Source organism: Agelaius phoeniceus, chromosome 5, assembly GCF_051311805.1.
Source record: "Agelaius phoeniceus isolate bAgePho1 chromosome 5, bAgePho1.hap1, whole genome shotgun sequence".
Classification (NCBI taxonomy): Eukaryota; Metazoa; Chordata; class Aves; order Passeriformes; family Icteridae; genus Agelaius; species Agelaius phoeniceus.
Window position 1 is genome coordinate 20,634,020 of NC_135269.1, and position 27,734 is coordinate 20,661,753.

General features: G+C 42.7%; 2 protein-coding genes across 16 annotated transcripts; one reads left to right on the plus strand and one right to left on the minus strand.

The window, feature by feature from the left end:
* Positions 1-751: 751 nt before the first annotated feature.
* TMEM263 (transmembrane protein 263) lies at positions 752-16,048 on the plus strand. Of its 10 annotated transcripts, XM_077178491.1 has the most exons (6): positions 756-905; positions 2,944-3,042; positions 3,323-3,419; positions 4,328-4,389; positions 9,493-9,562; positions 13,337-16,048. In XM_077178491.1, exons 5-6 carry the CDS (start codon positions 9,499-9,501, stop codon positions 13,621-13,623), a joined length of 351 nt encoding a protein of 116 aa, XP_077034606.1. In that variant the 5' UTR covers positions 756-905; positions 2,944-3,042; positions 3,323-3,419; positions 4,328-4,389; positions 9,493-9,498; the 3' UTR covers positions 13,624-16,048. The 10 variants fall into 10 exon arrangements, with proteins under 10 accessions (XP_077034609.1, XP_077034606.1, XP_054487382.2 ...); XM_054631407.2 differs by lacking the exon at positions 3,323-3,419 and having other exon boundaries at positions 758-905; XM_077178488.1 differs by lacking the exons at positions 756-905; positions 3,323-3,419 and adding an exon at positions 960-1,140.
* A 1,633-nt stretch (positions 16,049-17,681) lies between these two features.
* MTERF2 (mitochondrial transcription termination factor 2) lies at positions 17,682-27,715 on the minus strand. 6 transcript variants are annotated; one of them, XM_077178485.1, is made up of 2 exons: positions 27,645-27,715; positions 17,682-20,015 (listed from the first exon to the last, which is right to left on the minus strand). In XM_077178485.1, the coding sequence occupies exon 2, from the start codon at positions 20,002-20,004 to the stop codon at positions 18,808-18,810; it is 1,197 nt and encodes a 398-aa protein (XP_077034600.1). In that variant the 5' UTR covers positions 20,005-20,015; positions 27,645-27,715; the 3' UTR covers positions 17,682-18,807. The 6 variants fall into 6 exon arrangements, with proteins under 6 accessions (XP_077034600.1, XP_054487852.1, XP_077034598.1 ...); XM_054631877.2 differs by lacking the exon at positions 27,645-27,715 and adding an exon at positions 24,448-24,564; XM_077178483.1 differs by lacking the exon at positions 27,645-27,715 and adding an exon at positions 24,448-24,521 and having other exon boundaries at positions 17,682-20,032.
* Positions 27,716-27,734: the final 19 nt, after the last annotated feature.

A 27,734-nucleotide genomic window follows, 5' to 3' on the forward strand; every position in this document is an offset into this window, starting at 1 on the left:
TTCCTTGGCCATCTGGCATTTCCTTGTCTAACAAACTTGAAAGTCACTGTTCCTCCCCAGGGATCCTTAGAGATGTACATGGAGAGGTCTCAAAGAAGGGGGTGAGCATCAGAAAACCCATCTTTCCCCAGCTATCCCCACTGGTGCAGTTACCTATAAAGCCATGATTACCATACATTTATTCTCTACAGGTGCCATGTAAGAAGTTCAGCTCACTCAATTAGTAGCTGGGATGAAGGGTGCAATACAAATATTGCTTAACATAAACCCGGATCCTTAGGATTAGTGTCGTGGCTCCCCAAGATGCCGCTGGCACTGGACTGGGTGCAGCTTCGTGTCAGACTTCTGCAGCCTCCCCGTCGTGCCAACAGCACGGGCAGGGTGCCCCAAGGGGTCATCTCTTCACCAGGACCCCTCTGCCGAGATGCTCCCCAGCCCAACAGAGCGCCACAAGCCAATCAATCTCCTGCACGCCGAAGCATCTCGGTCAGCTACAGCAACGCCGGCTCCCCGTCCCTCCTCTCCTCAGCCCTGCCCCTACCCCACATCTTCCTCCACCTCGGTGCCCGGCCCCGGGGCAAGAAGGTGCCCCCGAGCCCGCGGCGTCCACGGGGGCCGCGCCGGGCCTGCGCAGGCCCTCGGGGGGCGCGGCCCCTCTGAGGGAGGGCACGGGCGGCGGCGCAGGAGGAGGCGGGGGCCGGCGGGTCCCGGCACCCCCGGGGCGGGCAGGGGGCGGGAGCGGCGGCGCCCCCCGGCCGCCGAGGGGCCGCGCCGGGCGCTGGGGCGGGGTCTGCGGGCGCCGGCAGGGCGGGCGGCGGCGGGCGCCACGTCGGCAGCGGGGACGGGCGGAGGAGTAAAGTCTGAGCCGAGCCCGGGCGGGCCGCGCGAGCTGTGAGCGCTGTGCGGTGAGTGAGTGAGTGAGTGAGTGAGTGAGTGAGTGAGTGAGTGAGTGAGTGAGTGAGTGAGTGAGTGATGGATGGATGGATGGATGGGCGAGCGGCTGCCACCCCCCGGCCCCGCCGCCAGCCGGGCAACCCCGGAGCGCCCTCCCTGCCTCCCCGTGGATGAAGGGGAACTTCCAGGGAAGGAGGCGGGAGAGCACCCGGCGCGCCCTGGCGGAGCCGCTGGCGGGAGAGGCAGGTCAGGGATGCGGAGCCGCCGCCGCCTGCCCCCGGCGCGGGCACAGCCCGGCCGCCTTTGTGCTTCCTGCCGCGGCTCCGCGGGGCGGGAGGGCCGGGCCGGGCGTAGCGGCTCCGCCGCGGCCTTGGCTGCCACGTCAGTGCCGCCGCCCTGCGCCGAGATGCCGGCAGTGCCCTCGCCGGCCCGGCCGGGGTTATGGGCGGGGGTCGCTGCCGGGCCGCTTCCGCAGCTCCGCCGGGCGCGCAGGTAGTTGCGAGGGGAGGAAGCGGCAGGGACTGCGGGGCTTCGGCCGCCAGAGGGTAAGGGGGGGGCGGCTCCTGGGTGCGGGACCGAGGGCAGGGGGGCTGCTCTGCCCTGCCGCTACCACCCTCTCTGGGCCGGGCGCCCATGGAGGAGCGGTCCCCGCACCTGGGAGGGAGGGAGGGAGGGAGGGCAGCGGAAGGAGCCGTACTCGCCTCGGCCTGGCTCCTGGATGGTCTTGTTCTCCCTCGAGAATTTTTCCGACCCAGTAGAAACTTTCTTTCGGGTTTTCTTCTTTTTAAACTTTGCAGTGTTCAGATGTTTGCTGTAGTAACGTGCTCTTTGTTTCATCTATGTCTCTCGAGTCCAGCTTGATGGAGTAGCATATGAAGAGGTTTTTTGTGAACTGTTTGGTACTGGCTTAGCTTTCCACATTAACCTAGCCTAGGCGTTTATGTGGTGTGGCCTGAAGATCAAGGCAAGTAGATTTAGCCATATGCCTGGTTCTGGGCATTGTATGAACTGCAGATACTGCCTCTAGATGCAATTAAATGCTTCCTTCTGCTCATTGAATTGGGGTGAAAATGAGAGCTCTGAATCTGGATGTCCCTCCATAAGGAATGTAAATATCAAGTACATGTAGCATGTTTCAGTGTTTCCACTGTGTTGCTTCAGGCAGGATGCCTCTGTATAACTGGAGGGCTCCATACAAGATTGCTTAATTTAATATGTAGGTACTGGTTTGTATGCACATCAGTTTTAAGACTGCTCAGTAAATATTATCCAGCATATCATGTAAAGCTTTCTGTTAAACTGTGGCTAAGTATTCAGAGAAGTTAGTATTGCCTCCTCAGTGTAGAAATGGGCAGCACTGCACAAGTGCAAACTGAAAAGTGGTCCTTGTCCAGCAAGTCACCAGGTCTAAATGTCAGGTAGGAGCCAACAGAAAGGTGGTGGATGCTAGGGAAAAGACTATTTTATTAGCAGAGGTAGCAAGGAAGTTCAGAAGCTGCTTTACCACTGGCTGTTAGGCACAGTCTAGTTTTGTCTTTGAGGGTCTTCTGGAAAAGGAGATCCAAGACTGATCTGGAGCTCAGGCTTTAGGAAAGTGTTAAAAGAAATGGGGAAGGCTCTTCTGAAAACTGAGCTAGGAGGAGGCAGAGGATGATAGAACTGGTAAAATGGAGTTTTCATGGTCTTTCTGAAGCTGTGCCTTGCACTGTACTGGAATTTACCATGTACTTCTTAGGAACCAGTTTTGGAGAACTAGAAAAGGGGAATTCTGGTTCATGCCACCTTTGATTTTATATCTTGTAAATCATTGCATCAGAGAAAACTTGATTGCCAACATCAGGTGTTCTGTAGAGCCTCTTCTGGACCCTGATCTATATTTTGGTTGACAGTGATGGAGGAACGGTGCATTCTCCATCCAGGGTAGATATGCTATAGTAATGTCCTGGGCCGAGTTAAGGGTTTTTTTTCCAGGAGATATTATACCGCTCTCTTGCTTTTAATCGTGGTGTGTTTGGTTTTTAATACAGATATGTTGCATTACCTTTCCAGCTGTGTTCAGTTCCCTGCAGACTGTGAGCCTGTTATGTACATTACTTACAGCAACTTCTTTTGGAGGAAGCTGTAGCCCATCCTGCTGTAGGCTTGGAAGTAAGTCGTGGCTCACGCCTGGAAGCTTCTGATCAACTTCTTGTGGTCTTTACTTGAAAATGCAGTCTCTTTTTCATAGCAGTTTGCTTTCAAGCTTGTCTTGCTTTGTATATAAATCTGAATTTTGAAACTTGAGTTTTAAACTGAAGGCTTCTTGAAATACTAGCTGTGCTCTTGGTTTTTACCTACATGTTTTCTACATGCCTGGATTTGTTTTTGTACTTTAGTGCTGTTAGCACTGCTGATTCTTGCTAAGCTCAGTCAACTCTTTCCCTTGCAGTAACAGACTGAAACAGACATTTCCATCCTAGGAGTAAGGCAGTGAAGCTGATAGTGAGGGGTTGCTTGTGCAGCTTGGAGCTGAAGAGCAGCCATAGGTGGGATTACCTTTTTTTGGCTTCATGATTATTTCCTTGTTTAATTTGGAGAGTAGAAACTGTTGCTCTTCCAAAAATTTAATTCTTAAACTATCATACCTAAAAATATATTTTTTTCTGTGTTCGTGAAATACATCAGGTTCATTCAGAAATCTGCTGCAGCTGTTGAAAGAGGTAAAGAAGAGCTGTTCATGTGGCAAGGGTTGTTTGTTTTCCATCAGCTCTGTAGCCAGGCTTTCTACCTGCACAGCTGGTAGCCAGAAGGAAGAGAACTTCTTTTGTGGTGGAACAAGACAGGGCAATGGGTTTGTTTGCAGCTCTGTCAGGTGGAAGTTCCAGAACTGGCTGCTGCAGCCGTCCGGAGCAACATTAAGCTGCCAGCTGAAATTGGTCCCATCCTTGGGTCGTTTCATTGCTACCCACAAATATCTGAGTAGTGGCATTGAAACAAGTTTTCACGGGCTGCTGCTTGGGCCAGGTTTGCTGTGCTGAGACAGAAGGGCTTTTTGTCTCTAAAGTCAAACACCAAGAGCATTGGCTGAAACTTGGGAAGTTACACACATCTGTAATGATTAGAGCCCACTTCTCAATGGAAGGCTAAAATTTCACACAAATTACTGTCCAAGAACTGCAGGCTCATTGAGGAGCATTTGTGTCTTAACGTGGATTATTGTGCCTCATAGCAATCCTCATGGCAGCACATGGAGCAAGTAAAATTATCTTCATTACCCAGGAAGAAATGGTGTCTTGGTGACAAATCTCTAAAAATGTGGCATCTTAATGCTCTACCAAGTGTGCTTCTTCCATACTGTGGGGATTTGTATTCCTGATTCCTACTGTACACCCATGGCAGGTATGTGACAGTCACTGTTCCATAAGATGTCATTAACGTTCTTCCTTTCTTATAGGTGTATGCAGAATACTTTTGTGGAAACAACTAACTAGTAATCTCCACAAAGAAATATATTTGGTGAGTAAGTTTTATTTCAATCAGCTTTGATGTGAATGTACTTGTGGCTGTGCCATTACTTCTAGAGCTTCTTGGCGCTTTCATTCAGGATCTTAAACACTGTTAGTGTTACAAATAGCTCTTGAATTAAAAACCTTCTTCTGAACAATTTCTTTTTTTTTTTTTTTTTTTTTTTTTAGCTACAGTGTAAAACATTTAAGCTTTCTATGTATTTCATATCCTGACAGTATGGAAGTGTGTTTCCTTTCAAATCAGTTGAGTGACTTTGATCTTTATTTTTTAATTTTTTTTTTTTTGTATGAAGGCTACAATTTATTTTAATATATTGTTAAGAAAGATGAGAAGTTATCCCATATCTCTTGAATGAATAGACAATAGACAGAATCTTCATAAGCACACAGGGAAAAAAACCCAAGAAGTAGTTGAAGTAGTTTGCATTTATCTCTGTTCTAATATCTGGGTTTGCTTCCACTTCTTGGCATGACAAAACACAGATGAAGAAGGAAACTGGAGTGTGCCAATGATATGATAGATTTCGGCTTCATGAATGTCCGTATGAGTTTTTCTGGGCCTCATGGAGATCCTGCTTCATTCCATGTCATCATTCAATGAACATGTTAAATGAAGCTGGAGGCTTTTCTGCAGTGACACAAGTGAATTTGGCATCACAGGAAGAAAATACAGAAGAAAGATCTCTTTGCTTGCTTTCTTCTTCCCTTTTTCTTTGGCCAGTCTTAGTGTACTTTGAAGAAGATTCTGAAAACTTATGAGAAGAGTTCCAAAGTTCAAGTTTCTGATAAATCTTTGCCTTGTTGCGTACATCTGCAGTACTGGTAATCATTGTAACTAATGATTCAGTGCATAGTGGGGACTTTGAATCAGCAGCTTCCAAGTTTCCAAAGTTCCTTAACCTATAGCATGTCTGAATGACTGACCTCTGCACAAAAGTCTTACACTTGCATCTCTAGGTCGCTGGCTTTGGTTTCAGCTGAGTTGTAATCTCTGTTGGGTCTCATGAACTTTGCTTTCTCTTCTTCGTGGGGACGCATCTTCAGGGGAAAGCTTGAACAGGACCTTCCCTTAGGATACACTGCAGTCTGGTGACCGGGGGACTTTTTGATGCAAAGCAGGACATAAAAGCCTAGATCTTAATAGACAAAGGAGGCATTGAGTGCTTTTACCTCCATGGTATTATGTAAAATGTAGTGAGTGGTTTCTGTTTTTCTATCTCCAGTTTTTGAAGAAAAAAGTTGTATTCTTGCCCTTCTGCTCTGAAGACTGGATGAAGTAATCTGCCACTAAGCAGTTATTCCAGGCCTTTAACTCCAGTCAATAGAAATACTCATCTTAAGTCTCTGGAAGGGAGCCAGGTTTAAAACATGCTTCTGTGCATATCCTGTTCACCAGATATGCTGCACCGTGTTTAGTACACAGGATATTTTGCATCACTTTTCAGAGCCTTTCAAGTCTCCTGAGGTATTAAATTGGATACAAATATGCATAATGCAAACTGTAACGTAGATATTTGAAATTTTTCTGTAGAAGTCTTTTGTTGGATCTTGGTTTTGATTCTGTAGGATTCCCTGGAGAGCTTCTACAGAAAAACAAAAGGACATGAATTGTGCTTTGCGAGATCTTGTATGCAAAGTGATGTTTTGGGTCAGGCTGTGAAACTTTTTTGACAGTGATGTGATTCTGTTTTCACTTGCCCTGATATCATAGAACTGTGAATAAAACCTAGTACAGGCTGGTTGGGCACATCTCTTGCAGCATCAAAGAGTCATTAAGGTTGGAAGAGATTTTCAGGATCATCCAGTCCAGCCACTCACCTAGCATCCCTGGAGTGCTTCCGGGCACCTGTAAAACCACCCATCAAACAGTAGTTTTCAACTTTCTGATCTGCAAAGCCCTGAAGGCTCTCTTCTGTGTAGAACAAATTAAGTCCTACCAACAATGACTTACTTGCCTTAGCTGCTGTTCTCAGGTGTGCATAGTTCTCCGTTGACTTCTGGGGCCTGATAGCAGCAGGTTGCCAGTGCCTGAAGAAAGACCACTGGGGTCTGTCTAGATGCAAGTGAGTGAAGCATGTCTATTTAACTTTTAAGGAAAAGCTTGGGATCAACAATTATGTGACCTTGAGGTTCTAGGAAAGGTAATGGGAAGGAATGCCTAATCTTAACTGCTTTTTGTATATAGTGCTGTGATTTTATATGTGCTGCTATTTTTTTTTCTACTGTACTTTTAAACTAGACTAGAAACTCTGCTGTGAAATTCCCCTGCCAATACATTGTTTTGCTCGTTTAGCTTTGCAGGAACTGAAACCAAATTTGACAGTCTAAACCAGATGGTTGAGAATTTTGAAAGCATCCCTTACCTGTCTTGTCTGCCAGTCTTACTCTAACTCTTCCTGTTGGACAAATCTTATTTTAATTAAATACTGATATTATGTCATGTAAAACAGATTCTAGGGGTTTCATCTGGGCTGTATCTGCTGTTAGTGTTGCTGTGTTCAGTACATTCTTAATAGCAGAAAATACTAAACCTTGTGTGAAGTCTTGTGATGGTTTCTAGTGTTCTACCTATGTATGAAACTGGTACCTTACTCCAACTCCCCTCTAAACTTTTTGATAATCCCTGACAGTGCTTTCTTTGTCCTCTTAAGATTAAATAACTTTTCTGAATCTCTTATGTGTGATTGTTGACAGAAACATTTTGAAGCTCAAACAAGCAATTTCATCTGGTGTTCTTTTAGGAGTTACATGCTGTCTAGATACAAATAAATTCATGGAGGTAGTTCTTATTATTATAAATTATAAAAAATAATTTACCTCTGGCTTTACTAATTTGTCTCAGGTCTGTTAAAACTGTTTTGATCACTTTTTCATTCCTTTGTTTGAATTAAGACTTGCTAGGTTCTGGCTTTTATTTTACTCTTTAGGACTTTGCCTAAGGCAATGGTTAAACTCTTTCCACATTGGTGGTAATAATCCTCACGACTGAAATGGCCAGACGTTAATTAGGAACATAGTTGCTTCATCTTGATAGAGATATCTTGATTGAATAATGTCAGGCCTGTCAGTTTCTTCTGTCTGTCCTTTCTTACAATGCTTTATATTATTTCAAGTTGGAAAAAAGCAACAAACCTACATGGAACTTCACATAGTGAGGATGAATATTGTATTTCTTTCAGCTTGCATCTTTTCTCAGAACCTTATTGTCCTCAGTTGCTCCCTGTGATTGGTCAGGTTCTTTTTTTTTTTAATTTTCTTCCTCTTATTTGTGATTAAATAAAATAACAAGAATAACAAGGAGTTCTATAATTTATACTTTTTTAAATTGTCTTTTAGCCCTCATGTGTTTTCCATCCTGATATGTTGTTACTCTACAACTTCCTCATGAGTGGAAGCAGGGGGGCAGACACTGATCTCTTCCCTCTGGTGACCAGTGACAGGATCCAAGGGAATGGCATAAAGCTGTTTGAGGGAAGTTTAGGGTGGATATTAGGAAAAGGCTCCCCCAGACTGTGGTTGGATACTGGAACAGCTGTCCAGGGAAGCGGTCACAGCACGAGCCTGACAGAGCTCAAGAAGTGTTTGGACAATGCTCTCAGGTACGTGGTGTGATTCTTGGGGCTGTCCTGTGCAGGGCCAGGAGTTGGACTTCAGTGATCCTTGTGGTTTCCTCTCAGCTTGGGATATCATATGATCCTTTCCTATTTCTTAGCTGACATGTTTGCATTTCTGGCTTTTGAGTGGCACTTGTTCAGCATTTCCATCAAACTGGCCATCCTGGGAGTAGGTATTTTTGCTTGCTTTCCTGTTCAGCTTCTTGTGTTTTCTGAGCCCTGAACTGATACCCTTAGTGCTGATTGGGAGGACTCTAATATTCAATTTAGGCTTGCTTCTCATCCAAAGGTCTATGATTTAGTATGTGGGTGCCAGTTTTTAGTGTGATGTTTTAACTTCATAATAATACTGTGAGGGTTTTAGCTCTTGTTTTCCAGATGAGTCTTCTCACCTGCTTCTGCCTCCACATTCCTTCTTCAGATCTCAGCCTCTGCTTTCTCACCCAGGGCATGTACAAAGAGATCTGGGCACAGCAAGAGAAGCGGGAATTATTTTTGTGGTGCTTGTTGACTCCTGGAAGAAATTAAATGATTTAAAGACTTATGCAGAGGGAAGGGAACTAAGAGGTCACTGGCAAAAAGAGAGAAGCATGCTGACTAGTGTAATGTGACTTGTTTTTCCTTTTTCTGACCTTGGTGCTTGCTGAGGAGGGAAAGCAAGATTAGCAGGAGGACTCAGGGGAGGAGGCAGGACTTAATATCAAGGCATGCTTTGGTGCGGGAGGAAAGCAGGAAGGAAACCTGGACTGGTTAGTACTTTCTTCCCTTCCAGAGAAAAAATTCTATAAGCAGAGCGTCTGATTGAGCTTTCTGTTATGCTTCCTCTGTCAGGGACTGCTGCTCTAGAACTGCTCTAGGAAATAGCTTCTAATGTAAAGAAATCTTCCCTGAAATGTTTTCATTGGAGAGTTTGTATAGAGGTAAAACAGTTTAGGTCTGCTTCTATCACCACACCATTTATGCAGTTCCGTGTCAAGATAAATCGTGTGTTTCTGTTGCTGTGCTTCCATCTTGTTTTCATGGCATTTGTTCAAATTATGCTGCAAGGACTTGGTGTTTTTAAACAGCTTTCCAAGTACTAGCAGATCTCACAGGCATGCTGCTCTTGTTTCTATAGTGGCCATCTCCTTCCTCTATGATCACTAGGCTTTTTTTTTTCAGTACTTAAACATAAGCTCTTGTATGGCAGTAGGTGTTTTGTTTTCCTACTTGTTGTCTTCCTGATTGCTTTTTGAGATGCACTTGGTGTGGTGTGGCAGCTCTCACCAAGCCTACTTTTAATATTGAGTCTAGTTGAAGAATGCAAAAGCACAGTCTGATAATAAAAATAGGAGCAATTTGACAGGACCTGCTAGCTTGTCTAATAATGAAAAAGAAGTTATCTTTGTGGAACTTAATCTACTTGAATTTTGGATTAATGGATTACATTTATGCTTTGCCAGAGAAGATGAATAGCATGTGTGAATTTCTTTTTTCAGGCAATAATGAATCAAACGGACAAAAATCAACAGGAAGTCCCATCCAACATTCATGATGAACCACCAGAAGGTATGTACTAGTTTTCATGAAATGAAGTAAATCAATCAGTTCTCTCTCTAAAAATGGATCTGCAAGCTGAACACTTCAACTTTCTTTTACATAACAGTAAACAAACCAACCCTGGGATGAGATGGGCCTGGATTATTGTTCACTTCTGCATTATCCTGATTACAAAAAGGCCACTGAATATAACTGAGTAAACAACTGTACCTATAAATTATAGAGAAGATGGACAGTTACTGAAGGACTTAATTTGCAGATTAGTTTGCAAAAATATGACTTGATCTAATGGGCATTTATTTCTGCTATTCATTATGTGAGACATAAAGAGTCCAGCTTCATTTTTGGACACGTTGCTGTGTTCATAGTGCATGTGACTTTTATGCAAGAGGCATTAAAAAATACATAGAAGTTCATTACTGCTTCTGGAGACTGTTGTCCATCATACAATTAACAGTGGTTCCAACTGTTCACAATCTCATGGTTTCATAAAATCAAGCATGCACTTGACTTCGTTAATGCAGTGACATTGTGGTCTCCTGAACCAACTGAATATTAAATTGGTTATTAGATCTGCAGAGGAAATGCAGTTGCAAATGAGCAGAGTTTCTTCTAAACTGTGGACTGGCAGGATTGAGCAGAGTCCTGTTTGCATAATGTGACTGGAAATATACTAGATCAAAAGCCATTCTTGGCATGTAAAAAACCACGTTCTTATGTGTGTTCTGTCTGCTTTTGCTTTAAAACCAAATGTGTTGGATGTAGAGGCTGGTGAGTCATGAGTCCTCTCGGTTCATTGCTCTTCAGTTTATAATGGCCCTTTAAAGTTCTGTTTGTTGGTCTGGGTTTTTTTTCACCTCAGCTTTTATATGTTGTATAACCAAACAATTTACTTCTTTGAACAACAGTATTATCCACTAACTGTAGCAGAAAGGATTGAAGTCGAGTAGCTCACTCTATTCTTAACAACTATTAGGCAAGAAACACAAGTAGAAGAAGATGAAAGGGAAAAATAGGTTTTCATGGCACAGAAATTCTTCAGCTCTTTAATACTTGTTATAGTAGCATGGTGTGAGGACAAAAAGTCTTGCGCTTTTGGTGTTAAGATCCCAGAAGCATTTCTGATAGCAAATGCCTGATTGGAAACTACACCTTAATGTGTTATCTTCAAGTCTGACTTTTAAGGCTGGGTTTTGTTTGCTTAGTTGTTAGGGGCTTTTTTGCCTTAAAGGTTTAATTGTGTTTGATACATGTTAAACATCATATATAGAAAGTGAACAGTGAAAAATAGAACCAATTCTTTATTGAATAGGGCAGTGAAGTAAGTGGGCATTTTTTTATCTTCCTAGAATATTCATTAGGTTTTCCAGATTCAGAGCATAACAGCAGAATTTGATGATCACTGGTTATTCCAAAGTTTTATTTAAAATCTGTTAGCAGCTTAGACTTATTTTCTTCTGCACATTTTTTCTGTCAGTATGACAATAACTAGTTTGAATATGAAGTCTAAATAGATGGAGAAAGTTGGTGTAGTTAGAGGGAGTAGAATGAAGCACAGCTCATCTTAACATAAACTCCATCCTTGAAGAGGCTTTTTCCTTTTGGTTCTGATTCATCTGCACTCTTCAAGCCTTATGAGTTTAGTCAAAATACTGGAATACCCTTGGAAAACAACCCCATTTTGAATGTTGTGCCTTATACACGATACACTTACACCATCATAGAAAGATGGCCAAATGTTGATGGAAGGACACCAGTTCAATGCTGGCAAAATCATCTTCCTGAACAGGCTGCCAAAATACTCCTTAGAGGAAAGGCTCAATTCCAAAACTAATTTGCAGTTTTTCTTAAAGATAGAAATAGTTCTGGTTTGTTCAAATCACGCTTAACAAGCTTGGTGCCCAAAGGCTTTAAAGAATGTGTAGAAGAAGCTTTTGTGCTCCTGCTTTTTATGAGTAGTGCTATTCTAATGCGATATTTTCTGCCTTGAGAGCAGCGCCAACCTTTGCAACCTACATTCATTCAAACTCTTGTTCATTCTTGGATTCCTTTCAGTGAGAAGCTGGCTGCAAGATGGCTTGGTAGAGCCAACTCCTGGATAGGGAACTTGTGTCATTTTCTCAGTACTCCATAAATCACAGAATATTCTGAGTTGGAAAGCACCCACAAGGATCATCAAGCCCAACTCTTAATGGAAGACCCATGTGATCAACCCACAACCTTAGTGTTATCAGCACCATGTCTACATGACTGAGCCAATCTCCTTAGATTTAGGCATGATCTGGTATTCTTTGGAAGCATACTTTTTAGAAAAAAGGAGACCAGGCATGTGTGCCCTAGAACAGAAATCAACTGGCAATAAAACTCTGCAGTGCCGGGTGTTTGCTAGAGCTCGTGGACAGTGCAAATAGAATGGAAATGGAATGTGCCAGCCATTACCAGAAGTTACTTATACACCATCACATTCTGTATTTACACCTGTGAAATAGAGTAGATGTCAATGGACTGGCTACCTGAAGTAAGGTAAAGATAAATACATAAAGGTTACATTTGTTTGTTTCTCTTATTATTTTTAAAGTTAGTTATGATGGATCATTTTTTGCTTACATCAGTTCTGATTCAATGAAATCAGCTCTTAAAATTCAGTGGGATGAAACTTTATGCCTATTTCACCCTGATGACAGTGAACCAGTTAAGTGGAAGTGAAACAGTTTCTGACCAAATTTGTTACAAGTTCTTAGTCTGGTCAAAAGAATCCTCTAGTGAATAAACCCTAGACATTGGATTTTATGGCAGACTCTGCATACTTCCTTCTGAGTGTGATGCTTTAAAGACTTTCTGTATGTAAACAGAAATTCTGATCTCTGTGTGTTTGTGTTGGCAGTGCATTTTTGCTACAGATGTCCATGTTGAAAGCTGCTGGCTTAGAATGAACCAGCAAGAGTATTACATGACTTTAAGTAAAAGGCTGTCATTTATGTTTTCAGTTTCCATTACCCTTTCTATAATCTATATCAATTTCTTAATTAAGAGACTAGTGTGAACTGGAAGGACTTTCAGTATTTTCAACTCCTTTGGGTTTCACTATTCTGTATTCTTGTTTTCCTTTTTTGTCAACTTTGTAGAAAATTCTCTCATTTAGGTGGCACCTTTTGCTTGAGTTATTCCAGACACGCACATAGGAACTCTGACCTCTACAGTTTTTTAATGAATTCTGAGTCCTAGGTCAGTCCTGGCACCATCACAAATGTATTGGCAGTGCATGGAAAGTTGCTCACCCTAGTTTTCATCTTGTAGTAGATGAGTGCTGGGACGTGACTCTTGGAATCTGTGCTCTGGATGCAAGTTGTGGGCAATGAGGGCACTGGAGACAGATCTGTTCAGCTGGTTCTCCTAAGGCATGTTGCAGTGGAAAGTGTGTTGGCAGGGCTGGACAGAGGTCTCCCGTGCCTCTAGAGCTGTTTTCTTTCCTGCTACCTCCTAGAGTAGTTGTCCTCCTCCAAGCACGTTATTTCTGTTCCTGACTCCCTCACCTTTTCATTTCATGTCTGTTTATTCCCTAGCTCTGCCCACTGTGGTTCCACTTGCTCTTTTCTTGGTTTCCCTGTTGTTTGTTATTTGGAACTAGGTGTATGAGCATCCAAGAAAAGCAGCCTGCAGGGTAAGTATAGACTGTATGCAATGGCTGTTAGGCTAGAAAAGGAAATACTTTTGAGAAACACTTTTTTGAAAATGCTTTAATCCTGGTGCTGAGATTGATTTGCTTGTTGTTTCTTCCCTTAGGGTCACTCAAAGATCACCCGCAGCAGCAGGCTGGCATGCTTTCTCGTGTGACTGGTGGCCTCTTCAGTGTCACAAAGGGAGCTGTTGGTGCCACAATTGGAGGTGTTGCTTGGATTGGAGGGAAGAGCTTGGAAATTACCAAAACAGCGGTCACATCTGTGCCTTCCGTGGGAGTGGGTCTAGTCAAAGGAAGTGTTTCTGCTGTAGCTGGAGGCGTTACAGCTGTAGGATCTGCTGTTGCAAGTAAAGTGCCTTTAACAGGAAAGAAAAAGGACAAGTCTGACTAAAACCAAAACTGAGACATACTCAATTCTCCAGAATATTGCATCAGTGGCATTAAAATCTGCTAAGATTGGGACCATGAGAAGCCATGTGTCTTAGACACTTCATCTTCTAATGAGTTGTGCAAGTAACTCAATTTCATCTGAAAAGGACAGGAGCATGGCTAGCACAGCGTATAAGGATTTTTTAGAGCCTAGATTGAAGCTTTGTATCTGGTGAAATGTTACACTTGATAACTATAGAAGTGAGTGTATCTGAAGGAATAATACATATTTGAATAGTCATTTACTGTACATCTTCTGCAGTTTTGGACTAAAATGTGAATGTAGAAATTCAGTAGTCTCTGTGATGCCATCGATACAACAAGATGACAGTTATTGTTCTCAGTGGTTTCCACACTCTCCTGCTAAGTATCCTTCAGCTGTGTGAAAGCACTGTTGGACATACCCAGTCTTGGTTCTGAACCTGTACTTGCAGGCAGCCTGTAAACTATCCCTGACTGCATTCTGACAGTGAAGACTGGAGCAAAGAGACTGGAGGTGTGCAGAATTTGGAAATGAGAATGGGAGATAGAAGTGAAAAAGTTTAACAAATGTGGTAGAAAGGATCATAAAGAGTAAACTGACTTAATGCCTTATTAGAAGAAAATCTCTTTTTACTAGGTGAAGCTGTGTAAAGAACTGTCCTGTCGTTTCAGTGCAGTTTACAGAATGAGCTTTAGGCTCTTTATAAATTCTGATATCTGAAACTTTCTCAGTTTTTACTGAAAATGTGATTGCTTCATCTCAGGTGTATTTAATAATATGCATCTATCTCCTGCAAGTGAGAACTTGCTTCTAATAAAGTTCTTATAGACACTAGAAAAAAATGACAGCCTGTGGAAAATGGGCTGATGTTTGTGGTCATCTAACACAGCTGTCTAACTTGCTAGGAATTCTTGTGTAGCTGGAAACCACTGAAGAACTAGCAAAGCCGTTCTCTCAACTCCGTGATACACCAGGTTAGCTTTTTGCTCTGTTTAAGCAAATGCAAGGAAATTTTCACTACATTTCTTGTACTTTTCACCTTGATTTTTGAGTAAAATGCAATACATTTATTTAAAACAAACCAAAAACAGTAGATGAGGCCTTAAAAAAAAAGGCAACATGATTCAAGTAATTTGTATACTGACAGATTCCAAATGTTTACACCTCAAATGGGAACACCTGTACATCCTCTGCAGCGTGTGAGGCAAAATGCACTTGTAATGACACAGCATGAGGTTGCCTTAAAATAGAAACCATTTGTGATCTTTTATTTGTGTACTGATTTTAAAAATAAGTAATGTCTTTGGAAGCCCATGGGAGGTATCTGTTCATCGTGTGTATGCAGTATTTTCTAAAAACATTTGTTTCTATGGAGAACTTGTACACTTACCTTTTCAGTGGCTGTGGTTGCACTAGGTGGTTATAAGGGGGGGACTTTTTAAAAATGAGAAAACTCAAAACATATCACTTGTCAAACTTATCCTCTGTTCATGGGTGTTGAAAGTACACCTTGTCTCAATTATGGTATTCTTGAGCAAAATGCAGTACTTCTATTGGGTGACTTGTAGTCACCCAATCTCTCTGAGCCATTGGTACATCAACTGCACTCTGCAACAACTTTATCTTAAATCAGAAATCGTATATGTTGGAAGCATGATACTTGTAAGCATGGAACTTGGGGCAGTGGGGAGAGCAAAAACCCAAGAAATGACATCTGCTCCTTTGTTAGATACACCAGCTGCTTGGTTCTGATCTGCTGCAAGGGGGAAATGAGGTAAGTTGATGCAACAAATGGAAGACTTTAACTGATTTTTTTTATAGTCAAAAGCAAATTGTATAGAATATAGTATTGTTTAGAGGTACCAGTTAGCTCTAGAAATGAGCTAGTCTGGATATCAGAGGCAATTTTGCTGCAGCATATAATTTAGTATGGTCTGCTCCCCTGCAATTTCCAGTGTAGCAATATCCTCCAAGTGCTGCCACTAAACTCTTTTGGAGTCACCTGTTTGGAGCACAGTGATAATTTGTGACACTCAACCAAACTCTTCCTAATAGTTTTTCTGTAAATGGGAATGTTGAACTGGTCCTACCTGTTTTTTTATTAAATTCTTTAATTGTAAACTATGAAACCTGCAGCAAAACAAGTGTGCTCAGAGATAAGCAATGTTAGGTATGTAAGGAGTTGCCAACACTCCATTATATTTTGTTCTTAACATATCCTGTAGCTATTATTTTGAGTCTTGTAAACTGAAACTTTTACATGGCATATGGGTTTATTTTTCAAAGAGTTTTGTCCTGTAGCCTGTGTGTTTTCCATTCACTTATGAAACTTGCTTCATCTTAAAAACTTGTTCCCATTCTGTCCTGGCACCTGTGAAACATTAAATTGTTGCTGTTTCAGACATTTGAAAGCTTCCTTAATTTTGTGGAGAAAGGCATACTTAGGTATAAATCTTCCCATAGTATCATGCTCCAGAGTGTCTTTTATTTGTGTCTACTTAGCACCAACCAGTTCTTAACAAAATCTTTAGCTTCAGTGTGTAAGCTATGCACAGACACAGCACAAAATCCTTTGCACTAATTTTCTTTTCTCCTGGTCAATGATGCTTGGGAATATCCAGTTTTAAGATCATAGCTGAATGGAATATGGAACTGAAATCTTCTGGGGGAGTGAGGCTTTTCTTTTGTCTTGGGATTGTTTCTGTGGTAGCTGTATTTCACTTTGCTTCTCCCAGTCCCTGTTCCAAAAGGGGAAATGTTTATGAAGGCAGCTTGTATGCGTGACTGCTCTCTCTAGGTAGTGAAAGGCTTTACTCACAGGCTGGTCCACAGTCACTGTGAGTAACAAAAGATGTGGTAGCTGTATTTCACTTTGCTTCTCCCAGTCCCTGTTCCAAAAGGGGAAATGTTTATGAAGGCAGCTTGTATGCCTGACTGCTCTCTCTAGGTAGTGAAAGGCTTTACTCACAGGCTGGTCCACAGTCACTGTGAGTAACAAAAGATGAGGATTTCAGCAATACAGTGTTTTGGTGACTGGGAATTTTCCTGAGGTTTTATTGTAAATTAATCCTGTGAAGAAGAGAGAAACGGGTCCCAGGATAGAGTTAGGAATGAAGGATTGACTGAATTTTCATCTGGTAGAAGAGGAGCATTTCTGTGAATACTTTTATTTTCAAAGGGGAAAAGAAATTGAAACATTCAGAACACAAAATGAGTTTGTGGTAACTCAGGCTGTGAGTTAGTTAAGGAAATACATCCTTTTCCTGTTCTGTTGCCACAGCAAATAATTTAAGTGATGGGAATAAGCTGTTTCAAGAACTTTGTAAAAACAGGTACCTGTAAAAATGCTAGAACTAAATATTCAGGGAAAACACTGTTGTATGTCTTGGTTTCCTTTTCCTCTTAAGCTACCTTAAGGGTCTCTGACTCTGGTCACAACTAACAGGTTGTGTTAGAAGAGCTTTGGAGAGCTGAAATGCCCCTTTGTGTCTGAGGGGAAGGAGGCTTTTAAATTCAGATAAAATTGTGGTCTGCTTAATGGCTAAGCAGGGAAAGACAGTCTCAAAGTGACAAAGGCAAGTTCCTGTGAATTTTTAATATAGCTGTCTTCCCTCTTTAAAGACGATAATGAGTTTTGAAAGAGTCAGCATAGACATAGCCTGGTACCACAACCTGACTTTTTTCATGCTGTGATACGTCCCCTTCTTGAATTCCTGCCAGTGTCGCACACACTCCTGCAGGATTGCCATTTACCCCCAGAAACGCCTGTCACGCCTACATTTGCCTGCAGAGTGCTCAGTGTAAAACCTTCAGCTGTTGGGATCTTTGCACTGCTCCTACCAGGTGTTCCCAGCCCCTCACCAGAGCACAGCAGATAACGTGGCAGACTGTAAAAACTCATCATCTTGCAGCCCACCCTCTGGACCAGTAATTCAATACCAACTTTCTTCAGCAATTACAAACCACATTTTAAGAAATGGAGGCCTGGACTTGCTGCCAAGATGTGTGTTAAAAATGACCTTGAAGAATGCCTGGAATGAGGGTGGTGTGTAGCTGGCTTTTATTCTGCTGTCAAGAGGGAATGTGTGTGGAATAGCTACTTAGGAAAGTCCGCGAAATAAAATCACGGATCCTAATCCTATTGAGATGATTGTCAGTGATGCTACTGTTTTATATTATCATTCACAGCCCATAAATGAGAAGAAATCAAATCCCCTGAGAACTTAAACGCTGTCTATTTTGAAAGTCAGCACTTGTCACCAATTGTCATATGGTGTTATCTTAGAAGCAGTGTCACCCATATATTTAGAAACTGTTGCAGCTGTTTGCAAATCTGGTAGTCATGTTTAATCACCAGTGGTTTACAGATTAGAGTTTTGTTGCACCTAATAGAAAAGCATAACTTTCTCTTTTCTCCTACCATCATTTGAGACTTGAGTCTCTCCTTAATCTTTCTTGTTGCCAAACCTTGCTAGAAGGGATTAAGAACTATACAATAGCAATAAATGTATTTCTTTCTCTCCTACACCATTTGAAAAAATAAGTAAATTTTGAAGTCTCAGAAATATAAATGTTATCATCTTATAGTTTCTTTGCATTATGGTTTGTACACAAAGATACTAGGGTCTCAGTTAATAAAAAATATTATGTCCAGCCCCTGTTCTCAGGGCAGGGCTTTGCTGTCCAAGAAATCAAGTCTGTTGCAGGTCAGGATCCAGGAGCTAGAGCTACTTCAGCAATAAGGAAAAGAACTCCAAGGGCGTTTCCTGAAGACAGCAAACCAGCCGATTGATGAACACCGCTGGAAAAATAATCTTCCTTTTGTCTTCCTCAGATAAAAATTGTGCTAATCACTACCACAGGCTGGACTGTGCAGACAGAGCTGAAAATCTAAGGCAGTTAATGCCCTGTCAGGTAAGAAAATGTCACATCTGAGCTACTCTTAGAAAAGGCAACCTTTATCATAACTGTAACTTTTATGATGATATTTTAAAGTATTACAATACTGTGATTGTATAATGAAGTTGTACCTAAGACCCCCTCCTGAACAAAGTATAGTGTAAGACTACAGTCTTGATTAAGATTGCTTTTGCTCTATCTCTTCTCAAATAATCAACTTGCCTTTTAATTTGCTTTTGCATAACTTGAAGTACAGCATTCACATTAATCTTCAACGTGTAGAGGAGCAACAGGATTAAAAATTGGTCTCTCCTTCTTTGATTGTATCTTACCATAAGTGACTTCAAAATCTTTTTTAGTACCATTCAAGCTTTCTAGATTTCCACTCTTTATATCATATCCTAATGCAGAGAGCTTTTTAATTCGATACTGAACAATTTGTGTTGTCAATTCCAGCACCATTGGTGTCTCTCTTATCTGTGCTATAGAAATTCCTTCCTTCAGTAGTCCTTCAAGTCTTTCTTCCAAAACTGTGACAGAATAGTAGAGAAGGGCTGGGCATTTCAGCACTAGTTGTTTTAGTTCTTGATCACTGCACTTGAAGATGTTTTTGGAGAAAAGCATACTCTTCTGCATAGTGGTAGAATTAAGTTGAAAAATGAAGCCTTTAAGTTTGGACAGCAGCTGTAGAACTTCCTGGTCAGTGAAATAATTCTTTTGGAGAAATTCCAAGTTCTCCTGGATTGCAGTGGAAGTATTTAATAAAATAAATGGATTTTGGCTCAATAGCTTTAGTATCCAGATCTTCATATTTGCTTCAGAGCCCCCTAAATTTAAATAATTTCTTTGTAATGTCTCTATCACGTTTTTGTTTTTCTCAACGGGGTTGTAGAAAATATTGGGTGCACTTGTCAAGAACCTGGTGATTATATTATTCTTAAGTCCCAGCTCTTGAAAAAACAGTATGTTTGCCTTCTGGTTCTGCTGATACTCGGTAGTAAAAAAAGACTCTGGAAATTGCTCTATTAATTTAATCATCTGTTTTTCATTCTGGCATACTAATTGCCATAAAGCTCTTTGAGAGTTTATCTCTGCTGGGGTGTGGAGAATTGCCTCGGGGCAGCGTTCTATAATGCTGGCTACAGTGGTCTCATCTGCTCCCATTTCCTGTAAGATGCCAGCAATTTCTTTAACATAGGCCACGTCCTGGAGAAGGACCCATTCCTTCAGTCTGCGTATCTTCGTGATGTCAACTGACAAACTGTAGAGATTCTCGAGGGTTTTTTTATTTTCCTCTCTTGACTTGGTATCAGTTGTGTAATTGGAATGTATTAAGAAGCTTCTGTTTGCTACGTCAGGCCATGCTGATGAAAACTTTAGTCCTGTGTTAGAGCTCGGAGATCTTGTCAACAGAAGCGTGAATGTTTCTTTTGCACCGTGAGCAACCCCTCTCAGCATCATGGAAGTCAGTCCTGTGGAGACACAACAACTGTAAGAAAACACATTTAAGGAACGAGTTAATGGTCAGAATCATTGATGTTTAGACATAACTAGTGTAAGAAATTGCTCTCCAGAGTGGTTTTTGTTATTAGTGCAAAATCCAGCTTTCACATGGAAGCAGGGGGAAAGACCATTTTTGAAAGGTTAATGTTCTGATGGATATGTCACAGAAAGGTTAATGTTCTGATGGATACAGACCTGATGTAGGGCAGTGCTCTGCCCATATCAATGTTTGCAGTCATACAAGCTCCAAACTGTCTGCCATTTCTTGCAGCTAACATTGTGACTGCATTACAGATCATTCACACTGTATGAGGAAAATTATTCATGCAATTTCATTTGACAGCAATCCCACTAAATGGACAAAAATGGCAACTTAAATCTCTTAGTTCTTATGAATGTATTTGCTTTAACTTCTCAAGCATTATTTGGAGTGTGAGTTGTTCTTTCATGTGTCAGAGACCTACCACGCAGGGCTGCTTCAGCAGCAGTTTGCAGTATAATTTCATTTTGAAATCATTCTTTATATAATTAAGGGAGGGAAAAAAAATCATAGGAACCTTTATGTAAGTGTTTTTCTGCAGCTGATTGTGTTAATTGCGTTTGAATAACCACCCTGGTATTTTAGAGAAGGAAGCAAGTACACAGTAACATTTCCAGGCCTTCACCTACCTCTTCTGACACCTACTTTGCTACAGCTGCTGCTTGCACCAATGCCTTACTTCTGCCTCCAGGTCTCTAGGTCTCTTCTGTAGGCAGAGTCCTTGTGGAATAGGTGTGTGGCTGTGCTGGAGTCCACAGGGCCAACCCCACACCTCACCTTTGCTCAAACTGGCTGCCCAGTTATCACCAATACCACATGCACTGTCTCCTGCTCTGCAGGGGCAAAGGAGCCACAGCAGTCAAAGAAAGATATCATTAAGTGTATCTTTAACTTCCTGGGGGGTGTTTTCATAACAACCCTTTGGAAGTACTGACTGTGGAAGGGAGAACTGCTGATCTCTGCAGTACTCCTGCAAATAGCTGCTGCTGGTAATATGCTTAAAACTGCTCAAACTGAAAATGGGAACATTTGGACAGCTGCTTTCACCTCTTCCTAAGTATAGCATGCTTCAAAAAGTACCGACCTGAGCATTGTTAAATTACTTTTGGCTGGGCTTTTTTGTTGGTTTTTTTGGGAGGAGGGGGGGGTATTTTTGTGGGTTTTGTTTGGTTGTTTTGGTTTGGTTTTTTTGTTTTTTTTTTTTTTTTTTTTTTGGTTGGGTGGGTTGGTTGGTTTTGTTTTTTTAGGAGAGAAAATACTGTTATGACCGTGCAGTCCAATGTTCTACATAACAGACCAACATACCTATTGTACAGCTGTACAAGAGCCCTAGAATCTTCCTTACAGCCCACTGTTTAAGAAAATATGTGGTTTGTTTAGAAAACTTCAGTGGTAGATTCTCTTTCTAGCTGCCAGGTAAGGTTACATATTTTCCAGAGGTAAATCCTTTGTCTCAAGAGAGTGTACCTTTGTTTTTATATTGTTTTTTTCCTGCTTCTGAGATGGACTATTATTATGTTATTACATCATAAACTAATAGAATATGATGTCATTTCCTATATGCACACTTATGTTATTAACAGAAGCTGTTTATTGATAACTTGTTCTTTAGTGTTATTTCACACGTCTAAGGCAAAACCAATTGCCTAATGCACTGCTTGTGTCAGAACCCCAAGGCTGATGATTTTGTCTTCATACACCTTGTGACTTCAGAAATGCTGTCCCAAGCCCCACAACAGAACAAGTGATTTTTCCCAGTAACCCTAAAAGCATTGGAAGCACTGGAAGTGTAGGTAAGTCACAGATGTTTTCTGTGCTGACCTTTCCATGTCCTGAAAAAGTGACTGCAAACTAAACCTCTCCTCCACAGGAGTGACACAACTGCCTGTGTCTGAGCACTCTGAGTAGTTTTACTGAGTTTAGTGGGTCCAGTTAGAATAAGCAAATCTCTGAAGGATCAGGGTTTTCTTCATTAATGCTTCAGCTTAGCTAGAAGCAGCCAGCAAAGTGAAGTGTTGTTAAAATAGTTTGGGATGTCAAGTAATATTTCCAAAGTACAAACTGGAAAAATAAACATGACTTACTTTTACTTAAATGCGTAATCATGCTGTTAAACAAAATTGCCTTGTGAGTAATGCAATCCCTTAAAATACTGTAATTTTTACTATTACAGAGCTTCAAAAATACTCTGAGATAGTAAATTGTGCTCTTCTGAAATCTGACATGGGAATGGTTGTTACATTCACATAAAAGAAACTTTACATTTTCTAAAAATGCCTGGGATCATAGTCAGTTTTTCCCTGTTGTTAGCGAGGATCATCAGAAACACAGAATACTGTAAAAGAAAGGAAAAGTTTATTTACCAAAACTCATTTGACAGGGATATTTAGAAGCCCTTGTAAAAAGCCCTATGCAAAATACAACATGCGAAATAACATGAATGAATTTCAATGTCATGGTGTTCTATAGAAACCAAGATCTGAGTTATGACTTGATGGATTTCCAAATCCATAGATGACAGTATTCACATTTCAGGTATGTAACTGCTTTCAAGAATTCAGAGTTCTCTCAAAGCTCTTGTTGGATCTAATACATGTTCTAATGTGCAAGACCCCACTGTAACTTTTCACATAACTAGATTGCTGTGGGGATTGTAAAGCAGTTGAGAGATTAAGGAAAAAACCCAGCCAGCTCAGATAAGATGCTTGCTCTCACTGCCAACAGCACCCTCTCACCACCAAGTGTTAGAACAGCAATAAGGAAGTGACCGAATGTCAGTTACCTGTGATCCTGCTTGCTAGCACACTTGCAGAGACCTGAATATACAGAGTAATGGGGTGCTGGAAGTTTCATTATTTGATGAGACTTCTATGTAAATCATCTATAGGAAGTAGATACAATGATCAACTGGTTGATTTATCCCTCATATGAATTTCTGAATGTGTGTTTTGAGACTCAAATATCACTTTTTTGAAAATTAGCAAACCCAAACTTTTACTCCTGCTGGACTGTTCACAAAATCTTTCAGTAAAGAGGGCAACGGTATGACTGCTGACCACTACCATTCTCATAACAGGAAACTTAGTAGGCTATAAAGAATTAAATAAAACTACTGAATGCCTAGATTGAACTTTGAGTGAACCAAGAAGAGTATGTATCTACCTAGAAGAGAGCAGTGTAGACAAGGTTTGAATGGTTTGTGAAGGAATCTGTGGTGGTGAGAGGTTGCAGTTTTGTAGATTAATGCACAGTAAATGTTCACACTTATGCACTAACAAAAAATAAATCCCTGCTTTGCATTAGTGGTGGAAATTAGGTAAATTATTATAAAATACATGCTGGACCAACATAAAACTTACTAGAAAAAAAAAAATAGAGATGATCCTAGAGTAATCCAGGTTTGAAGGGACTTCAAGAGCTCAAAGCAGGGTCGGCAAGATCCAGGCTGCTTTGTCCAGTCAGGTCTTTAAAACCTCAATGGATGGAGCCCAGCGGCCTCTGTGAGTTACCTGTTCCACTGCTCAACTTCCTCATGGGAACAAAGCTTTTTCTTATATTTAGGAAAGGAGACATTTGCAAAGTGCTTAAGGACGAGCCGCACTATTTAAACCACTGGTCATTAAGTGGTGGTGCTTTCAGCACAGACAAAACCCGGGTCTCCAGCACAACCCGCTCCCACGGCCCGGCCACCTGGGCCGTCCCTTTCCCAGCCTTCGGACCCCGCTTGGGGGCGGAGAGGGAGGAGGTGAACGTTCTCCCGCAGCCAGCACGGGGGCAGCTGCTGCAGGCCCATCCCCGCCCCGCAGCCGTTTCGCGCCGCTCCTGCCGCCGACACCGGCGGCCGACGCGGGGTCCCCGTGCCCGGGGGTCCCTCCCCCGCCTCGCTTCTCTCGGAACCGCGGGCTTCTCCCCTCGCACGCCGCCCGCCCACCCTCAGCGCCCCGCCGGCGCTCGGAGCGGGACGAGCGGAACGCCGGCTGGCCTCTCCACCCCCCATGCCCCGGGGCCGGGCCTGCCGGAGAGCGGCCCGAGCCCCGCCGCCCCCGGCCGTGCTCACCGGCCTCGCCGCCGCCGCCGCCGCACGGGGAGCGCTGGCACGTACCGGGTGCCGGCAGGGGAGGGGCGCGGGCTGAGCCGCAGGGCAGGAGGACATGGCCGTCCTGCAGCGGGACCCGGCCCGGGCTCGGCCGGTGCGGAACCGGCCGAGCCTCCGCTGCTTGCCAAAGCAGGCTTGGCCGGCAGTAAGAAAGTGAAAGGCCGTTGGAGTATAACAGCTTGCAGAGAGAAATAGTGGGGTGGATAGGAAAAAAATATTTTAATAATAATTTCTAAGTAATATAATAGCAAAGGACGGAACATACTTGAGTGCCTTTGCTCTGACGGGAAGCAGATGATCCTTTTGATTCGGTAACACCGACATCATGATGGGAGGCTTGCCTTACACCAGTGTATTTTCTTCATATGACCACTGCCTTATTACATAATTAAAGTCACATCTAGTCATTGGTCTTATATTGTTTTGCTGGTGGCTTTTCAGAAGTTCATTGAGTTGTGATGGTGAGAACCATCTTCCTCTATCTTATTTTTTTAGTCATATCTACTTATCTTTTTCAGCTAGAGTAACAAATCAGCAGTCACATAAATGATTTCTAGACTAGAAATATTATACTAGAGGTGTTCGGATTTTTTAACTAACTCCAAGTCTATACAATCACATCTTTCAGAGAGTGAAAATCACTATTGTTGTCTCTGTGAACCCTTCTTTTATCAGCTACATGTTCAGTAGTCTCTATTGGGTCTGTGAAAAAGCTAATGAAGAAGAGAAATGCTATAGAAAAAAACTTTGGTCTAGGAACAGGGTTCAGGCTTGGTCTCCTAAATAACTGCTGTTCCTAGAACAGTTAACAAAGTCTGGGAATATAATGCACACAATGATGTTAAAAACATCCATCTAAATTAGCTTCTAATTTGTAACACAAAATGTACTGTACACTTGCTTCTTTATGTTTTTTTCACTTCATGCCTTAACGTTATCTTTTTTCCCTTCTATCTTCTCCCCACTCTCTTCATTTTTGTAATCACAGTCTGGGCTAAATTAGCAATATTGTTTAAAAAAGTTATTCACATGAGAACACTGTAGAGAGGTTTACTTGTGTGAGTTTCTTGATTAACTGCCATTCTATTTTCTATTTCAACTAAGTTGGAGTGGCTCTTCCCTTGAGATCTGACATTTTAATTAATATAGCCTGCATCTATTATATATTAATATCTCCTAATACAATATTAATTATACATTAATATGTTCTTTCTTTCACTTCTGAGTCAAGAACAAACTGTCTCACATAGAAGGCATGGCCAGATAGAGACCCAAAGAGTGTTTTGACATAATGATATGCTAATGATATACTGCAATTGTTATTTAGCCTGTAGCAACAAACAGCTTAGAGACTGATGGTTTTCATGACTGCAATTTGTTTATGAAACCATAAGATCCAGTGAGGAAGTGCTGTTTTCCACCTCAGTATTCCCAAGCAAGCAGATTGGTTGATGATGGAACTTTATTCAGAGCTATTTTCAGTGTGGCAGCCTTGTGGGGAACTAGCAGGACACATAATGAGTATGAAAAAGCAGTTTAAATGTTTGAAATAAAAACTATGTTGTGAAGTGACTTTCCTTGAAAATAAGGAATCTACTTATTCACTGTGTTCAAAAATTATAGAATTCAAATGAGTTTGATGGACAGTGGTCATTAACTACTGAATTCTTTTTTGTTTTTTATTTATTTCAAAATTAATTACCGAATATTTGGCATATAATGATAATAAAAAACTAAATAAGAACGTACTTTGTATTAATTGAAAAAGCAATGTTTGACTTTACAATGACCCCACTACTCCAGCTCTGAGTTGCAGCAAGGATCCCATATGTTCTTCTTGGATCAGAATGATGAGCTGTGGAATATGATTTTCTACATACAACGAAGTGATATTGAGAAACTCATCATAATTTATGCCATTGTTAAAGTCAGTGCTCAAAAGCTGTTCAGTCTCCACCCGCTACACCTTTTAAAAAGAAATTTTGTGTAAGACGAAGCAGAAAGGGATTCTAATCATGGCTGGGCCCTTTGCATACCTTGATTGTCAGTGACAGGTGGGGCCTCATCTGCCAGGCAAGCTGTGACAGGACAAGAGGACAGAGCCTCAAGCTGGACAAGGGGAGGTTCAGGTTGGACATCAGGAGGAATTTTTTCACCAACAGGGTTGTTAAACATTGGAATGAGCTGCCTAGGGAGGTAATGGAGTCACCGTCCCTGGAGGTGTTCAAGAAACACCTGGACGTGGCACCCAGTGCCATAGCCTAGCTGAGATGGTGGTGGTCAGTGAAAAGTTGGCCTTGGAGGTCTTTTCCAACCTAAATGATTCTGTGATTCTATTACTGTTTATTAGGTCATTCAAAGTGAGGAAAGACAAGCACAAAGGGAAACATGATGCACACATCTCTTCTTGTTGACTTTTACTTTCTGTGGATCTTAGCAGAAAAAATATTTTAGAAGAAAAATGACAGTTCTTAAAGTACTGTCTGGAATTCTTGAAATTAAAGAAAGAGCTGTACTGCTGATTTGGGTCCTCTGCCTTTTACTTGAGACATTATTTCTAATGAGACCATTCTTACGCTTGCTATGCGCTTGTCCGTGAAGCTGTAGATTTGAGCTGCAATCCACAGGTGGAGGTTTATTTTCAGATCTGCATCTAGAGCTGCCCTGCTACGGCTCCAAAGGGTTGTACTGAGTCCGGTCAGTGCGATGTCTCCGTCGGCTGTTGGCCGTGCGCACTGTAACCAAGGAGCAGGTCCAGGGAAACCCGCCGTGTTTGCTGCACACAGACCGTGGTTTCAACTCTGTAATTAACAGGCGTGAGAAATTCACCACCTAGTAATGACTTTACTAACGGTGCTCCAAGAGGGACCATTTTAACTCGTTCTGCTGCTTGAAAGCCTATTTGGGTGCGGCGCCGCCGCACGGCCGAGTCACTCTCTCTTGTCCCGACGGCACCGGGCAGCAACGAGCCCTCGGCCCGCGTCACAGAATCGTCAGGGTCGGAAGGGGCCTCCGGAGCTCCGCTAGCCCAGTAGGCGCTCCCTACGCACACGCTTATATAAGCGCCCCGCCCGTTTCCCGCGGATGGGGCTGCGCGCGGTGGGACCGGGGGGGGCACGGCCCGGGGGCGGCGCGGGCGCGCGCGGGCCGCGATACATAACAGGCTCGGGGACGCGCGCGCGCCTGCGCCTCCCGGCGGAAGCGTTATCGCCAAGAGCCGCCTCGCGGCCCCGTGCTCATCCGGGTCCCGCCGCGCCGAGCCGAGCGCGGAGGGGGGTGGCGAAGAGGCGGGCCCCGCCCCCCGCCGGCCCGCCCCGCCGCGGCCCGCCGGCCCCGCTCTGCCCCGACGGGTGGGATTCCCGCCGGGGTCGCAGGCGCCCCGGACGCTTCCCTCTCGGCCGCGGGCACGCAACCGCCCGGTCCGGACTCCCTTTCCCCGCGCGCCGCCGGTAGCGAACACACCTCAGAAACGTGAGGGCCCGCGGTCACGTGGGAACGGCGCCGGCCAATGGGCGGCGGGGGGCGGGGCGGAGTGGCCGGTGCAGCCCCGCG

Excerpts from the sequence above, each read along its gene's own strand:
- TMEM263 (XM_077178488.1), top strand. The coding sequence starts at position 981 with ATGGATGGATGGGCGAGCGGCTGCCACCCCCCGGCCCCGCCGCCAGCC. Across the intron at positions 3,043-4,327 it reads ATCCTGCTGTAGGCTTGGAA|GTGTATGCAGAATACTTTTG; the intron begins GTAAGTCGTGGC and ends CCTTTCTTATAG. Across the intron at positions 4,390-9,492 it reads TCCACAAAGAAATATATTTG|GCAATAATGAATCAAACGGA; the intron begins GTGAGTAAGTTT and ends TTCTTTTTTCAG.
- MTERF2 (XM_077178483.1), bottom strand. The coding sequence starts at position 24,509 with ATGATGTCGGTGTTACCGAATCAAAAGGATCATCTGCTTCCCGTCAGA. Across the intron at positions 20,033-24,447 it reads GTCAGAGCAAAGGCACTCAA|TTGTTGTGTCTCCACAGGAC; the intron begins GTATGTTCCGTC and ends GTTTTCTTACAG.